The 16,832-nt window shown below is 37.9% G+C and overlaps 4 protein-coding genes across 4 annotated transcripts; 2 read left to right on the forward strand and 2 right to left on the reverse strand.

The window, feature by feature from the left end:
- LOC149035287 (myb/SANT-like DNA-binding domain-containing protein 4) lies at positions 1 to 3,028 on the reverse strand. Its single transcript, XM_089192312.1, has 2 exons — positions 1,181 to 3,028; positions 1 to 138 (listed from the first exon to the last, which is right to left on the reverse strand). Exons 1-2 carry the CDS (start codon positions 1,593 to 1,595, stop codon positions 20 to 22), a joined length of 534 nt encoding a protein of 177 aa, XP_089048438.1. The 5' UTR covers positions 1,596 to 3,028; the 3' UTR covers positions 1 to 19.
- A 1,046-nt stretch (positions 3,029 to 4,074) lies between these two features.
- LOC149035288 (uncharacterized) lies at positions 4,075 to 5,718 on the forward strand. Its single transcript, XM_089192317.1, has 3 exons — positions 4,075 to 4,503; positions 5,078 to 5,217; positions 5,646 to 5,718. The coding sequence occupies exons 1-3, from the start codon at positions 4,311 to 4,313 to the stop codon at positions 5,700 to 5,702; spliced, it is 390 nt and encodes a 129-aa protein (XP_089048443.1). The 5' UTR covers positions 4,075 to 4,310; the 3' UTR covers positions 5,703 to 5,718.
- LOC149035289 (uncharacterized) lies at positions 5,286 to 7,608 on the forward strand. The gene is made up of 2 exons (XM_089192319.1): positions 5,286 to 6,004; positions 6,086 to 7,608. The coding sequence occupies exons 1-2, from the start codon at positions 5,893 to 5,895 to the stop codon at positions 6,532 to 6,534; spliced, it is 561 nt and encodes a 186-aa protein (XP_089048445.1). The 5' UTR covers positions 5,286 to 5,892; the 3' UTR covers positions 6,535 to 7,608.
- Positions 7,609 to 10,445: 2,837 nt separating this feature from the next.
- Positions 10,446 to 13,974, reverse strand: LOC113681396 (melanocyte-stimulating hormone receptor-like). The gene has a single exon (XM_027198485.2). It carries the CDS (start codon positions 11,400 to 11,402, stop codon positions 10,446 to 10,448), a length of 957 nt encoding a protein of 318 aa, XP_027054286.2. The 5' UTR covers positions 11,403 to 13,974.
- Positions 13,975 to 16,832: the final 2,858 nt, after the last annotated feature.

Raw genomic sequence — 16,832 nt, forward strand, 5'->3', positions numbered from 1 at the left:
CGCCATTACTTATCCTTTTTTAAGGCTTCCTCTGTTCATCAGCCTTGGCTGGTGAAGAATGCATGTCTTCATTAAGGCTCAGACAGTCTTCTTCAAACACAGTCTTTGCAGACTCTGCTGGTAAATGAGCATCTTCTCCTACAAAATATTTCAAGCACAATTAAGGTTTCACTCAGGCTCAAAAAGTGTGAATTTAGTTTTATGCATCACATAAATGAAACAACAGAAGGAGCATCTCTCCCGCAAGGAATCTGAGGCTTAAACATGTAAAAAATAAATTATTCAATTTCATAAAATGAATTTGTGTACTGGTAGACTTAACTCAGTGAAATCATTCACGAAAATGGTTATAAAATCTGTAAATCATGTACCAAAAGTTAAGCTTATTTCAGACAGATAAAGGGGAATCAGAGTGAATCGACAACGGGAACCGTACCACAGTTTAGTGATCGAAAAAATAGGACATGATAACCGGTACAACAACAAATTATTTCGTCAATCACAAACATAAACAAAGTTGCGTCAAAACGAAATAATAAAAATTAGTTATTTATACATGTAAATAGCAGATCGTAAATATTTGAAGAACACTCCTTAGTACAAGATAAATAAAGAAACAATAGGAGCACTTTGTCTTTGGCAAAACGAATTTTAACCAAATTATAAACCGTATCCAAGACATTCTTCGAAATCAAAGGTTTTTGTCTCACTCCTCAGATCGCTTTCCAAAATGACGGAGCTATGCAATCTTCGACATATGAATTAATCAAGTGAAGCTGAAATTTATATATATGTCTGCTAAATTACTGACAGTCCGTCATGAGCGTTCGTCTATATTCAGCTTAAACAGGGTTTAATCGAATGCAACCCTACAAATGCCGCAAAAGCAGAAAACCGGTTTGGAGTTCTCCGTAGCAGCCTTCGCTTAGTGAAGTACACTCATGAAATGTGACGGGATAATAAACTAAACAAGGTAAAACTTGATTAATACAGTTACGGATATTGGAAAAAAAACCATGCAAACTTATCTTTTCCTCCCTTGTGTCCGAACATTTCTTATGCTCAAAGACGGGAAAGCGATTGATAAGCTGAAAACCCCGCCGAAACAACATGGCCGGTTGACTGTCTACAATTTTAAAATTTTTGGTAACCTAGAAACAATAGAGAATTGTTTACAAACCTGTCTCAAAGCCAATCAAACCGCTGAATGCCGGCGTGTCCTCAAGCACCTCAATAATCTCTTTGCTGGCAACACTTGGCAACTTTGGAGCCCGACCACCTCCAGTTATCTTGGTCTCCCTCTTGAATTCTGCAAATTCTTTCTTGGTGATGCTATGGAGATTTTTCCACTTGTCTTTTACCTCCGTGACTGTTCGCTTGGCTGTTCCGACCGCATTTACCGCTTGGGTTATTTCTTCCCATAGCATTTGTTTCTTTTTGTTGGTCACAGCATTCGTTAATTTGGATTGGATTAAATCGAGATTTTTTTTGACATTATCGGTGATGACTTCAATCCCATAAACTGAAAAATTATGCTTTCTTTTTCTGTCTTTCGTTTGGTTTCCACTTCCATGTGCACTCTCCCTTTCCGCCATTTTTTCTCTCCAATTTTTTTTCGCGCGTAGCCGCGTAGCTCTTAATAACCGGTTTGACTGGTTTAACCTCAGCTTAATCGCGGGATAGTTAATCAAGGGATAAATCTGCTTTCAGGAACGTTATTTTAAACCTAGATTAGCTATCCTTGGGATAAGAAATTTAATCATCGATTAACCTCTAATCGAGGGATAATTTAATCGGCTTTCGAACAACCGGGGCCAGATCTATAACTTTATCGAAAGCTGTTCCCTTGCAGAGTTTCCAGGCTAAAACTATGCTGATTTCGTTCATAACTATGAATTAACTGTCATACAGCTGTATCCACTTTCCCTCACACCAAAAGCAAATATTTGCAGACACTTTAAATGTATGATCAGCACTTAATGAAGAAGCTCTCATCTGACACATTCTTTTGTGGTACAGATGTTCTTTTTCAAAGTATCCCATAATATAACAGCATGTTAAAACTTTTTCTCCAACCTTGATGCCTATCGGTGAAAAACTTGGAAATGCTTCTGGGCTTTCGTTCTTCTCTGTGAGGAAACTCATCTTTCCTACACCATACTCGTCAAACAGACTTTGATGCCAAAGGACTTGGACATACAGACTTTGATGCCAAAGGACTTGGACATCGGAAATTGTCATCCCCGCGCTTATGTGCGAGGTGAAAAACCGGAACAACTCTCATGTGACTTCTCTCTTGTGACTTCAATCTTGTGAAATAATAGAAATGGCGGCTGAAAACCAGCTCTCGATTGACATGAAATGCCATGATCGTGACTAAGAATTTGGTGCTTATTTCGACACAGGTGATCTAATTGATCTAATGATCCATTGACTTACCACTGACTGATGCAGATTGTTTCGTGACGTCAGTTGTGAGGTTTATACACCGAGGATAAGCCGAAAATTACGCCCATTGTTGTTTTTGTCCTCATGATTCAACGCAGTTTTTCATCTTGAGCCTTAGCGCCAACGCACTTTACGATTTGTATGCGGGGATGGCTGATTCTTTTATTTTCATTCATTAATGAAGTCGGCTTTTCTTGTCAGTAAAGGGCTATTGTGTTGATATAATAAACAATATAATACATGGTTGCTTGTAGATTCTCGTGTTCAACTCAACATTCCACCCGTTCACTGCGCTCAATCGTAAGCTATCGAGTGAAGCACTCGAAGAGAAATTCCATATCTACGCATGCCCATGTATTATTCTCTAATTATTCAATCAAGTAAAACTGATCAGTATAGGGATGGAGCTTCGATTGTTGTAGCTTCCTCTGGGAAAGCAACTTGTCCGATTGCAGTGATGAGCTGTTATTTAGAAAGAGCTAGGCTTTCCTGCGATAGCTCTTATTTTGGTTATTAGCTTAGGGATAAACCTTTAAGAATGGCTGCCTGTCAGGATCGAGAATCGTCCGTCAGCGACCATTTTGGTGAATTGCTCATATTTTGCCCAACGATACCCTTTGGTAAACTATTTTCAAAAATCAAGTTTAAAAGTTCCGACGATTATTAAATTTTTAGAAATTGGCGAAAATTTGAAAACGCAGTTTAAGTGCGGTTTTCCGCCTATCAAATTGTCCAAAATTCACTGTAAAAACCAAGCTCCGTTGAAGGCTTAAAATGAATTCAATTAACACCAAACTTCACACGATATAATAAAAAGCCTTCCCAGTCATTTTCGTTATGTTAATTTTTCTGTACACATTGATACTGAGAATTTTTAAGTCCTCTAAGCAACACCCTTAAAGAGCGCTTAATATGGAGGCAAAAAATAGGTGAAATTTAACGCGATAAAAGTGTACCTGGTACCTCACTTTTTAACCTTTTAACTTGATATTCGTAATATAATGATATTATTTATTTCCTGAGTAAAATTTGATGCTTTGAATCGGACCGCTTCCCTTCGAAAATACCGCAAATGTTTGTGTCCAGAGTGACCGAGATGATGTGTGTTGTGTAAACAAACGCCAATCTAATCATTCCTTCCCTGGTGGAAAAAGGTTTTAAAATAAACTTTAATTTTGGAAATTTTTGGCTAGTATTCTACAAAATATTGAGTAATAGGGAAGTCGTACATTCGGAGTTGTGTGAGAGCTGAGAGAAAATAAAATCACCGTTGAAAATGTTCTTACAGTCATTTCATCAATCACCATTATATGTATTACGATTAAGAAAATTGTATGTGACAATCTCTTGATCAGTCTGTTGAATGACTTTTAAACATTTCAGCTGCAAGGGCTTTGTTTTAGTTTGTTTTAGATATATATGTCTATATATAAATCAAGAATTCCAACGAATACAGAAGGAGAACAGCATTCTTTACGAGTAGTCCAGTGTATTAAGGCGAATTGTTCCTAATTAACCTACATCCGGTCCCAACAAACACTGGCCGCACCACATGAGACCCTAAATGGGCTGTCATCATGAAATATACCAAAGACTAAAAACAAAAGCTTCACTCAAGGTCTGATAACTACACGGTAACACTTTTATACTTCAATCTCTGATTTACTTTCATTGAGCTTCCAACATTTCGCACCATTCAATCACAATTTTCACTCGTGGTGAGGCCTGCACGTCATCACTGCCCACGAAGCTCTTGCGTAAATGGTCTAAATTTCGTAACAGATCTAAGGAAAGTTATTTCACGGACGAGTCTTGAGCTTTCATACGTGCTCTCATCAGAAGTTATTATTTCTTGTCATTTTATGGCTCTCTGTAGCTATATAACGCTAGTTGGTAAGGTGACCCCTTGCGGGCGATCTCCTGATTATCCTGGTCAGGTGGAATGCATTACACTCGAGGATTGCTCGAAAGATGTAACTGGACATCTATCGACTCTTGGACTGAGTGCAGATGAAGGTTCTAGAACTGAAATGAAGCTGCTATTAGCCAGAGCCGGTAAATATTGATTTTGTGTGTTTCCAGGTAACTTTACTGTGCTTATGAATGAGTCCTGCAACTGATTTAAGTGCTTTTATATTTTTTATAGGTGTTTTGTCATTTGAGCAAAAACATCTTACCCTGACTATTTGCCCACGCCATAGGGCAGACTTTGGCATACGTTGGAGGACTAGGAAAACCCTTTGTGCAATTCCCAAGGATCTAGCAACACATAAGTCCTCGAGTGCCAAAGGAAGCAACCGTGTGGATAGCCGAAAATCGATGTATATTTTTTGCAACTCCTACACCTTAGTTCCAGTTGGGTCGCGTAATTTGAATTGCTTCTGTTGATAAATGTTCTCATAAAATTGTTTTTTCTCACGTTTTTTTGCAATACCTTACACAAAAAAAACACCATAAGTTTCAACTTTCTCAAGCTAGCATATTTTATATCAGTGAGGAAACTTTGCAATTTATATTGCCAACGTTTTTTTCTCGTCTGAGTAGCTGATTATCCATTGATTGATGACTGATTGATTACTTTATACCTAGGAATAGTAATTGATTTAAGTTATTTAATTTTTTTTAAAAGCAATTTGTACGCGATGCGACGAGTTCATCTGCGGGCAAGTTGCAAATGAACAGACGCCGGTGGAGGGCGCTGAAGCAAGTATTGTGTCTAACCCCAAAGAGCCTCGAGTAATGGTGCAGATACCTGAACAACAGACGATGGTAAGCTTCAAATATGAATTGATGATCTCAATCTCTCTCGGTTTTTAAAAGGAAAAGAGTCATTTTTATAAGAGCATAGAAATTGGGAAAAAAATCGAGTAAGAAAAAACACGTGAAAAAGCCCTTCAGACAAAGACAGTTGTTAATCTGGGACAAGGCTCCTTCGTTGACCAGTAAAACACACCGCTTTTTTTCCTTTTTTTTTATTTGAGGGGTGGGGAAGGGGAGGTGCTATGCCGCACTTTGGTAGGCTAATTCCTGTCCCACATTTTTTTGTTTGCTGTATGTCCCGCAACAGTACCTAGTGCTTCTCTAACATGGTGTTCTGTCGTGGGCTGCCTTTAAGGGTTACGCGTTGCATTGATGCAAGATAATTATTTCTTAGCTGTATGGCTGTCATATTTATATTTCTCTTATTACTTTTGAAGGTCCTGGACAAGGGATCCTGCGACCATCATTTTCTGCAAGAGATTTCCGTTCTTTAAAAGTACCCCCCACAAATCGTCAGGGGAAGAAAACGTGGCTGAAGAGATAGCTTCCATATAACGTGGCCAGGCAGCAGGGGTGTATTCATGTCCTCAAGACGGCTGCACTCATGTTTTTCAAAGGCTTTCAGCCTTAGAAAAGCACTTGTCACTCGAAAAATGTAGCAGGGTACCAGAAAAACATTCTCTAATGGACTTGGCAAAAATTGCCTACAAATCATATTTGGAGGAAGGTGTGGGAAAGCTGCCATCTCTTCAAGCCCCTGTGCGACAGGAAGATTCTCGTGTTTCTCTGAAAGAAGGCTAGGCTCTTAGAGTAGTGAGGAAGGCTTACAGATTCAGTGAAAAGCAAAAGTCGTACCTTTTATCTAAATTTCGAATAGGGCAGACGACAGGCCACAAGCTCGACACAGAGGTAATTGCTCGAGAAATGCGGCGTGCCCGGGGCACCGATGGTGCACGACTAATCCAGTCATCGGAATTCCTCACAACCACCCAGATCACCTCTTTCTTCTCAAGACAGAGTGCCTTAGTACGCCAGAGAGATCCTGACGAGGTTGATATCCAAGAAGCTCAAGAGGAGAGTAATTTTAGTGAGGCAAAGGAGACTGTCGCGTCAATACAACTTGACCATCCCTTGATCTACGGTCAGTACGATCTTTGTGAAATGGCGCTAAATGACTCTTTGAAGATCTTGACGCTACCCATGTTGCAGTACATGTGTGAAGACCTTGGCCTCGATATTCCATCAAAGCCCATGCGTAAAAAGTCCCCTTACTTGGCTCTACTGAAAGAGATTGTCAGCAAATGTACTTGCCAAAAGTCATCGTGATGTTGACTTTCTCTTTAGTTTAGCAGAATAGAAAAGTGAGGAAGAAACGAATTAACGGTGACTCGTTTCTATTCGTCAGTTACTAGTTATCTCATTTTTACAAAAGCACGTAAAGTAATTAGAAGTTCTTCCGTTTTGTTCTGTTTTTCTTTTAATTATGCCGATGTTGACCCTCACTTTCCTTTTATGGTCTTCATATCGGTAATGAAGTTTACTCATCTGGTAGCCGACACATGCAAACTGACGGACGTGAGAGTATTCAACCTACATTTCTTTCGGCTCATTTTAAAGTGCGGGATTTCTCTCTCTAATTTAATTTATCATTATTTGATTTACGGTTTCTACGCGGGTATGTTTCGGCACCCCCGATACGTTTTCAATGGCGTTACGTTGCGTGACATTGATAATTACAAGGATAAGAAGAACTGTCGTCTTGCATTTAATTACTTTGAAAGTCAAAAGTCGCCTTTCGATGTATTTATACCTACAGAAAATGAGTTCCCAAAGTAAAAGATAAAAAAATATCTTATTTATCAGCATGGAATCAAATACTAATCTACTAAGTAGCTTCTCTCGAATGTATCTTTTGCATTACTTGAATATGAGATGGTGCTAATGTAATATGTAATTCACTTGCAGATTTTTAGCCCAAAAATATTTTGTAGAACCTTTTCAAATATCTTACGGAACAGTTTACTTGTCTTTACATTTTCCAAGCTACAAGCCGACACAGCGGAGACCGGATTTAATTTGGAGATTTAACAACTCAGTATGATTAAATTACCTTGTTGTTTGTTTACACACTTTGCGTCATTTTTCTCACTCAAAGTCACAAATATTTCTGCCATTTTCGAAGGGAAGCAATGCGATTCCGGACATCATACTTTTCACAGTAAATGGAAAATAGCAATATTTCACGAATATGTTGTTGAAAATCCAAAATATGTGGTACCAGGTACATTTTTTTCGCGTGAAATATCACCCGTTTTTCGCCGCCATTTTACTCTGTCTGTGAGGATCTTCTTTCAAGGGCTTAAATAATCCCAAAATCGATGTGCCCCAAAAAAGTTTATTAACTAGAATTGAATAAGAATAGCTGTCCTAATATCGTGTGAAGTTTGGCGTTGATTGATTACATTTTAATCCTTAAACGGGGCTTGGTTTTTGCAGTTAATTTTTGACTGTACGTCATGCTGAGCCTGAGCTCCGGAAGCCTGAAAACCGCGTTTTCAGATTTTGGCAAATTTATATAAATTTAAGAATCGCTGAAACTTAAAAACATGATTTTTGAAAATAGTTTATAAAAGGGTATCTTTGAGCAAAATATGAGCATTTCACCAAAATGGTCGTTGACGGACGATTCTCGATCCTGACAGGCAGCCATTCTTAAGGCATTCGCGGTCTAGAGTATTAGTGCTACAAGCTTTTAAAGATATTGTACCAGATATTTCTGCCATTGGTATGCATAGCCTTAGGGGTGGCGGGGCTACTGCTGCTCTAAACGTCATGGCCACTGGGCTAATGACTCGGCTAAGGACGGGTATGTTTAAGATTCTTTATCTTCACGTCTGTCGGTTTTTAAGGCTTTAGGTATTTAGTTTTCTCGTGTGTAACGCTTTTAACATATTGTAGTATCTATTTAGTTGGTCATGCCAGGGGGACCGTTGTATTTGGGGTACAGCTGGTCTGGGGTTTTCCTCCTGGGTGCAAGTGGACTAATGGGAAGGTTTTTCACCCAGCTGTTGTTCCACGACCCCATGTCAGTTAGCTTGTGATTTAGATCTTTGGAGCTGAATGTTACATGGATTGTATTTTTTTTTTACTAATACATTACTTTTCTATGATATGTCATCTATCCTTTAGTCTTTTCGGAGAATAGACCGAGCGCTTCCCTTGCAGCGGGCCGCACCCAAGGGTTGTGTGTGTCTTTTTGTTGGGTCAAACTAAGAGTTGGAGGAGAGCATATGCATTTATCATTTGCAGCTGTATTGATTGTGCCGCAAGACAAGTCAATGGTGATATTCTTTCATCAAACAAGTATTTGTCTTATTGAAAGCCACACACACCGTTTACAAGGAGGTATTAACGCCACCAGTTCCTCTGGAAATGTCAGCAACATTTGAATTATCTAGAAATAATGGTTATGCAAGACTGGAAGAATGGATTACTAGGTTTAAAAATGGCAGTTTTAAGGCTGCAAAAGGTTTATTAGACTTTAGAAGCAAAAATAGCAGGATTATAATAATTGAATACTTGAGCAAGTTAATGATTAAGTTATTCTGCATGCTTCTTCCAAAACTTTACCTAAAACTAATTTCGCAGACCGAATAAATATGACGCCATTCGTTTTGAATAACACACGAACATGAAGCAAACAACACCTGTTTAGACTCGTTAGAAAACGTTCACGCATTGTTTTAAGGGAAATGCATTAGTTAGACCGAAAGCTAAATAAATAAACAATTAACTGACATTGGTAGGGGATTTTGAGGCCACCGAGAGAAACATAGAGTTAGTAATGCTAGTAAACTTGTCACAAAAGGGTGTCGATCGCCCAGTTGAAAACATCAAGATGGCGCCGAACGCGCCAAACTAATTCTACTCGCGCATGCACAGATAAAATGCCTATACGCCTTTTATAAGTAATTTATCTAATGTCACCAGCGTAACAAAAATACAGCTGTCATATATACAGGAAGTGATGTGTGTGTGTGTGGAAGAAATGTGTGTATAAGTAAGGAATCTGGTGGGAAGAATGCAGCAAGCCTCTGTTGACAGATCTCTATCTAAGAAATTTAACCTGAACCGGGAGGAAGGGGGTCCCAGATTACACTTATGCGGACGATACAAAACTATGTGTCGTTTAATTCCTCTCAAAAAAACAGTAAGGCTGCGGCTGTGATCAAAAACAACCGCGATGTTTGTGCATAGATGAGGAATGAGTAATTGAGATTAAATAACAGCAAAACAGAGTTCTTAATCATTGGCACGGAAAGACATCTATCGACGATGTCTGTTAACAAGATCAAGGTTGGTCATTCTGAGGTGGCTCCTGTCTCTTCAATGCGAAACTTGGGCACCTGGCTCGACTCTCACCCGTATAATATCCGGAATATTAAGGAAGTATTTGTTCTGTGAATCTACTGAAAGGCTTGTACATGCACTCATTACTACCAGATGGAGATTATTGTAATAGTTTATCATATGGTGTTGCGGAGGATCAAATTGGGAAACTTCAAAGGGTCATAAATACAAGCGCTCGGATAGTTTACTGCGCACCTAAGTATTGTCATATTAACCCTCTACTTAGGGGACTTCACTAGTTACCAGTAAAGTTGCGCATAGATTTTAAGATTCTTCTACATACATATGTAGTGAATTCAGTTATTATAATTGTAAAGCGCTTTTGGTTATTTATATAGAAAGGCACACTATACGTAATAGCGGAGCTCGCAGAGCGTAGCCCCATAATTATACAAAATAGTAGTAACCCATCAAGCCGAAAAAATTTGGATGTACGACCCTACGACCGTACACGGTGCTACTTTTAGCATGCGCGGCCAACTGTACCACGAGCACTGTCTTATAATCAGTCCTCTACACAGACACAGAGAAGCTGCGAATAAAAATCCATTAATATTACCACGCACTTTATCCTTGGTAGGGGCTTTAGTTTTGTTGAAGAGACGTGTGGGAAAAAAAACAATGCGAGCTCCGCTTTTGGGCTTGCCTAAATCTATGTATTAAATGATGCTGTTATGATAAATGTTGAGTCGTAATTTAATTGACATACTTTGTCATTGTGACATACTTTCAAAGACTGTTATGTCTACAGCATTTCCTGGGAATTCTCTTATTCTTCTTCTCCTGTTTCCTTTCTATTAACCTTAGCTAAATGGCGATTGTAAACATTAATTCATCCATGAATTCATCCAAGAACAGTAAAGTGCTTGTCTGATTGTCTGCTTTACTGTTTGTCTCACTTCGCTAATCTTCCAACAGTAAAGAAACGGATTTAACGTCAAGTTAAAGTAAATCAAGGAAAATGATATTTCCCTAGTGATGGTTAAATGGGATGAATGTGTTTTACTATGGCTGATGACAATATCCACTATAACAAATGGCAAATAACAAACAACCAGTGCTAACTGTACCCAAAGTGCACTATGTACTGCCTTTCTATATCGCGCAATGTTCAGTGCATTCGGTGGGCTCGGCTGTTGTTGATTTTTTACTTGAGCCTGATGACGACTGAGAGAGTGGAAAATCTTTGTGTACGAGACGATGGAGATAACCAAGCAAAATGGTACACCCAGAGAGCTATACCAAAGCGCGATACGGTCATCTAAAATGAAAGATGAAGTAGGGACGGAAGATACTACCCAAAATATACCCACACAGAAAAATGTAAGCTTCAGAGTAACAATTTGTCTGTATCTCAGCCCCAACAGCAGGGCGAGAAGTCTGTCCACGCTTATGGCCATCATCGTCGACAAGGATACTCCACATAATGCATAGCTTGTCATGAAGGCTGCGTACCTTGCGTATCGACAAATACTCCAGTGTTCGTAAACTATGGACATATAATAAGTAGTAGCGAGAGGCTGGCTAACAACACCAACCATTAAATCAGTTGTCGCCAGACAACGATAAAGGAGTTTGGAGGGCGGACTAAGGGAGGATTCTTTGCGAAAGGCAACAAGGATAAGAGAATTCCAAAGAACTGCGCCAATAGAGAGGAAAATGTTGACTACCAATAGATAGAATAAGTGTTGTTGTGATACTGTTTCCAAAGAGAGGGAATAAAGTTCTTCTTGAATTGTTTTTGTTTGCATTCCACCTCCTGTCGAATTTGTTGTTGCCATCATTCAGTGTTTTTTTTCTCTTGTGGATAACCTGTGACAACAACGAAGAGTATTCTTTTTCGAAACAGCACCCACTCAGCCACGACCAGATGAACTGAGTTTTCTCAAAATAGTTAAATAAAACTTCCAAAGCAACATTTACCTATTTCAAATGCGCGAAATAATTGTCTGTCGAGTCTAAAACGTGGATTAAGTACGAATTACATCATTTCTCAGCACAATAAATTGTAGCTTTCTTTTTCTTGTAAGTTACCTATAATTGCAACAAGGGATATATCGTTTAGACTGCTCCCAAACGGCCACAATCACTTACACATTTGCGATATGATTCAGATTAACTGACTGCCAAAGCAGCGTTTCCTTAATTGAAATGTAAATGCGGACTGTCTGTCTTAAGAAAATACCTGTCACTTTCTACCTTGCTGGATGATTGCGCTTTGCAGGTATTACCATCTATCAGAGTACCTTACTTCTCAGTAATAATTAATCAACTCTGCTACCTTTTATTTGGTTAGATTCCATAACATTCTCTAGATGTTTCTAACATAGGGAAACTTTGTTTGAAAAGAGAGAGATAATATCAGAAGTGATATAAAATTTGTAAATATAAGGCTTAAAATTGCGCAAATAAATTTCAAGTGAGCGATCGAGCATTAAAAAAAAAAAATGAGACTTACCGTTTCCTGAAAAGGATCTTTTATATGACATTTTACCTAGGACAATCGCTTTTCTAGACAACTAGAGACAAATTTAATGTTAAAGCCTGAGAATATTCCCATCATTTCTCTTTTTTTTTCTCCTGCAGGTAATTTATAACTGCAGTCAACGAAATATAATTTCGCCCCAATTGCAGCTGCCCAGCCAAAATTACCTCCACGTCACTTTCTTAATAAAACTTACAAACAGACTCCCTCAGTGACGTTCACTTGAACACGAAATGCTTATTCTGTCACAAGAGATGCCAATTTCTCTCAAGAATCTGTAAAAATGCTTACATGAATTAGAACTCTATATTCATTCATTGTAACAGGTAATTTTATGACATCTTAGTCTGCCTAAACACTCTTTCGTTCTACTCCAACAATATCATGGACGACAAAATTATTCCTTCACGCAGGGGATCCGAAGCTTTTAAGGAAATTATCTTTGATAATTAAACAGTGCAGGATATTTATCATCTATGAGTGGTTTGCGAAACAACTGCGTGTTTACCCAACTGGTCAATGAATTTGCATCAAGAAGCAAAAGTATTGAAGTTTGAGATGTCACCATCATTTTACTATACAATGCAAAAAAACACATATGTAGGAGGACTTTCTTTGATTTGATGAATCATTTAAATGTTAATATCAGGATTGACATCTCGTAAGTACGAGATATTGGTTGCTGAAGGTAAACACTAATTTGAATACAAACTGGGGACTTATGAATATACATGTAAGGGTAAAGAGATAAGTTATTAAACACAATTTGTTTTATTCTTATCTAACAAAGCTTTCCTTCTCTTTTTCACTATTTTTTCTGTACGCTTCACAGACGACTGAGCTCGAAACCGCAAACATTTCTCGAAAGGTACGAAATATCGTGCCACGAAGTGAATGATTCTCTAGCACCATCAGCTGATTTTTAAATCCTTTTAATCTTTATTTCCTCTTTCCCTTCTACTGCAACTATACTCCCCTTTTAAGGCGTAAAATATATTATTTCACAATACAGGTAACTTAGGACGAAAAAGAAATACAGTTCCTTGAACTGCGAAATCACGTCCAAAATAGATTTGTACGGGTTATCAGATGATTTCGAGTGCGGATACCACAGCTCGAGTAAGTTTTTAAAAGTTAACAAAATTGCAATTTGAAGTGTCTTAAAAATTTACGAGTTCTGATTTGTCTCAAAATTGCACAAGGAAAAATCATGTGATTATCTGTTAATGATAGCGGAGCCCGCAGCGCGCACAAAGAAGCCCCATACAAATGTAAAATGGTTGGAACCCATCAAGCCGAGACATGCCCATTCGACTGTCCGTTCGCACAAGGTGCTACTTTCAGTATGCGTGGCCAACTGCATTGCAAGCACATCTCGGACGTTTCAGCATGACATGTATGCACACAGCCGAGGGAACTCTGAGTTCGAGATGATATTGGTTGATGGTACTTCTAGCATGCGCAGCGAAATGCCTTGCGTACTAATCCGCGCCAAAGTGTCCGTGTAATAATTCGAAAAAAAACAAAACAAAACACCCTAAAATATGGATCAGCTTTTGTTATCAACGAATGTGTAGAGAGTACGACTAACATACTCAATGCCCAAGTGCAATTAACTATTGCAAAAATTAAAAAATAATAATAATAACTCGGCCAATATTCAGCCATCTTGACCTCACGCTTAGTCAATGACACAGATTTACAATAAGCTGGTTTCTATGAAGCACCTAGTTCTTGACAGAGGAAATTGATTGCGGATTGCAACTTGACTTGAAATTAACGAAATGATTGATTGGAAAGCGGTTTACCAATCCCCGTTCAAACAAGCGAATAAAGGTCCGACCTGTTGAGTCTGATCCATCTTTTCTGGTCCTGCAGATGAACCTCGCACTTTAGCAAGAATTAAAAACTGGGTGATGATCAAACATGAGTTTATGAAAAATAATTTTATACCAAAAACGTTATTTTGCTCAAAGCGCTCTCGTTTCAACAAGAAGTCTTGTTGTCTCTATCTTTTTGCCAAATATTTCATTTGGATATGTTGTAAATCTTGTTATTTATTGTGTGGTATGTAGGAGAAAGTCCCCACCGCATTGCTTTCACAAGGCAAAAATCTACAAACATGAATTAAAGTAACGTTTTGGGATGGTGGTGAAAGCGATTGATGCGAAGGATGTTATCTTGGAAGTACCCACTGAAGCAAAAACTGAAATTTACCAGAAATTTGTTTTAGTACAAATATTTGTTGAAATGAATTGTAACCAGTAGGGATGAATACTGTTGTATATTAGGGTTCGTCATATACTACTATAGAGTAAAGCGTGCACAGACCAAGTGCTCTACACAACTGCTTTATTAGAATGCCATGAAGTTAATTACACACGATGATATATGAGCATAATCACGTGACTGCGGTCAAAGGTGTGCTAACCAATGGAATAAAGATTATATAATAGCCAAGGTATTTATCCAAATAGGACCAAACACTACAAATACCCAAACACAAAAGATCAATTTCGAGTAAAGAAAAGACAGATAGCGGTAGTTGTATCCAGGAAGATTTTATAGGAAATGGGGGAAAAAGTGCGGATTTTATTAGAGAGCAAGAAACGTTTTGGAAGTATTTGTCTTACAAACATCATCAGATTTGGAAGCTAGAAATTAGCAATAGTTAACACTTGTGATATACTTTGATAAGACCGGAAAGCATTTTCCACGTAGGATTATGATGTGACTAATTTCATTAATTTGAATACTTCATTCCGACCAAACTACCCCTGAACCCAAACAGACGAGAACAGCACCATTTGTGGAAGCATAGGTGCAAAGACATCCTCAGCTTCTGAATGGAATTTCATCCTTTCTAAAGGATGAAAAAATGTGAAATAAAACCAATAAAACTTTTGGGCTTCCTGTTAAAAAGTAAATTACTGAATGAAGATTGCTGGTCAATTGCAACACCTCCCCCACTGGTTAAATTCCAAATAAAAACTATATTCATTAATCCTTCACCTGTGCATCAAAAACTGATATGCACTTGACAACTTTATTTTTCAACCTTTTGAAATTACATGCATTCTGTGACAATCCAAGTCTAGACAAGGCCAACAGTTGGTTTAAATTGAACAGGATGATACCAAACACAAAGAAGACCAAACACCTGCTAATTGGTTCTGTTCAAAGGCTATCCCAAAGCAGCGAGACTACAATGGAAATTTATATCGATAATATCAAATTAGAGGAAGCGGCAGGGGAAAAGCTGCTCGGAGTTCTCATTGACTCAAACCTTTCATGGAACTTACACATTGACTGTTTGATTAAAAAGTTAAACTCTAGAATATGTCTCCTTAAAAGAGCAAAGGTTTATTTAACCTTTGCTTGCAGGAAAATGTTTTACAATGCCCTCATCAAGCCAATACTAGAGTATTGTTGTACAGTCTGGGGCAACTGTACCGTTGGTAATCTCCAAAGAGTTTTACGACGACAGAAACGATGTGCTAGGCTTATTTTAGATGCTGATACTCACGAAAACTCAGTCAAGCTTTTTTACAAATTACATTGGCTGCCTATAGATGATATCATACGCATTAGGAAGCTTTATTTGCTTCATAAAATAAATCAAGGAGATTTCCCGGCTTATTTTAATAAATATATTGAACATATAAGTAACACCCATAATTATAACACGAGATCCGCTTCTAATAACAATATTACAACACCAGCTTGTAAAAGGAACTCTGGCCTTAGAACGTTTCACTCAAGTGCTTGCCGTTTGTGGAACGCTCTTGATCCCGAACCAAAGACACTCTCTCATACTAATTTTAAAAATTACTTAGTTAAATTTTACCGTAGTATGACTTCTTTTCTTGATCATTTTAAGATTCGTAAAACTTTTTAGTTTCATTAGTAGAATATCAATCAATATTCTTTTAATAGTAGTTCTTAATGTAATTTTAGTTTGTAGATTATATAGGTAGTCAATTATTCAATTGATACATTTTAGTACTTTAATTGTAGGAGGAAACTACTGAAAAACTATGAAAATTATGAAAACTACTGGGTGACCAGTAATCAATGTCTCTACCCTCGTTAAATAAAGTTATTACTTACTTACTTACTTACTTACTTACAATCCGATGCTCTCATGAGACTTATTATCGGCCTTAAAAAGAAAGAACTTCTACAACTAATAGTATCAGTAAGGATGAAAGTCGTCGTTGTTTTGAAAGCCTGTATCCCCTTGGAACAAAACTGATAAAATTAGATGACTTAATTAAAACAATAACAGTATTGTCAACCTTGTAGTGATATCATACAGTATTGCAAAAGTAGAAATGAAACTTGTTCTGGAGAACTGCCATGGGGCTTTGACATCATCAACCCCATAGGTATAATAACTTGCACTTACATTAAATTGACATTTCACTTGTTTGCACCTTATGCAGGATGACATGACAAAGGAAATAGAATTGGTCAAGAAAGAGATTTACGACGACGGTAGTTAAAAAGGAAGAAAGAGTGTATGATGCGGACAGTTCAGCAAGTTTTGCATATCAGCAGGTGCAACAAAGATATTTGACACTTTGGTTCTGTCACTAGTTCTCGGCACTCAAAAGACCGCATACGCCTTAAAAAAAAAGGTTGCTTCATATATTTACAATTTTTGCAATCCTCTCCAAGAGAACCATGCTCTCTATCTCAGGAGCAATCACAAAAATCAAGACGGCAT

The sequence above is a fragment of the Pocillopora damicornis genome, chromosome 13 (assembly GCF_964200805.1).
Source record: "Pocillopora damicornis chromosome 13, jaPocDami1.2, whole genome shotgun sequence".
Classification (NCBI taxonomy): domain Eukaryota; kingdom Metazoa; phylum Cnidaria; class Anthozoa; order Scleractinia; family Pocilloporidae; genus Pocillopora; species Pocillopora damicornis.

What these genes read in the sequence shown, in the direction of transcription:
- LOC149035287 (XM_089192312.1), bottom strand. Translation starts at nt 1,595, where the DNA reads ATGGCGGAAAGGGAGAGTGCACATGGAAGTGGAAACCAAACGAAAGAC. An exon ending in TTTGATTGGCTTTGAGACAG is followed by an intron (nt 139 to 1,180) that starts GTTTGTAAACAA and finishes AATATTTTGTAG; the next exon opens with GAGAAGATGCTCATTTACCA.
- LOC149035289 (XM_089192319.1), top strand. Translation starts at nt 5,893, where the DNA reads ATGGACTTGGCAAAAATTGCCTACAAATCATATTTGGAGGAAGGTGTG. An exon ending in TCGTGTTTCTCTGAAAGAAG is followed by an intron (nt 6,005 to 6,085) that starts GCTAGGCTCTTA and finishes AATTTCGAATAG; the next exon opens with GGCAGACGACAGGCCACAAG.
- LOC113681396 (XM_027198485.2), bottom strand. Translation starts at nt 11,402, where the DNA reads ATGATGGCAACAACAAATTCGACAGGAGGTGGAATGCAAACAAAAACA.
- LOC149035288 (XM_089192317.1), top strand. Translation starts at nt 4,311, where the DNA reads ATGGCTCTCTGTAGCTATATAACGCTAGTTGGTAAGGTGACCCCTTGC. An exon ending in GCTGCTATTAGCCAGAGCCG is followed by an intron (nt 4,504 to 5,077) that starts GTAAATATTGAT and finishes TTTTTTTAAAAG; the next exon opens with CAATTTGTACGCGATGCGAC. An exon ending in TACCTGAACAACAGACGATG is followed by an intron (nt 5,218 to 5,645) that starts GTAAGCTTCAAA and finishes TTACTTTTGAAG; the next exon opens with GTCCTGGACAAGGGATCCTG.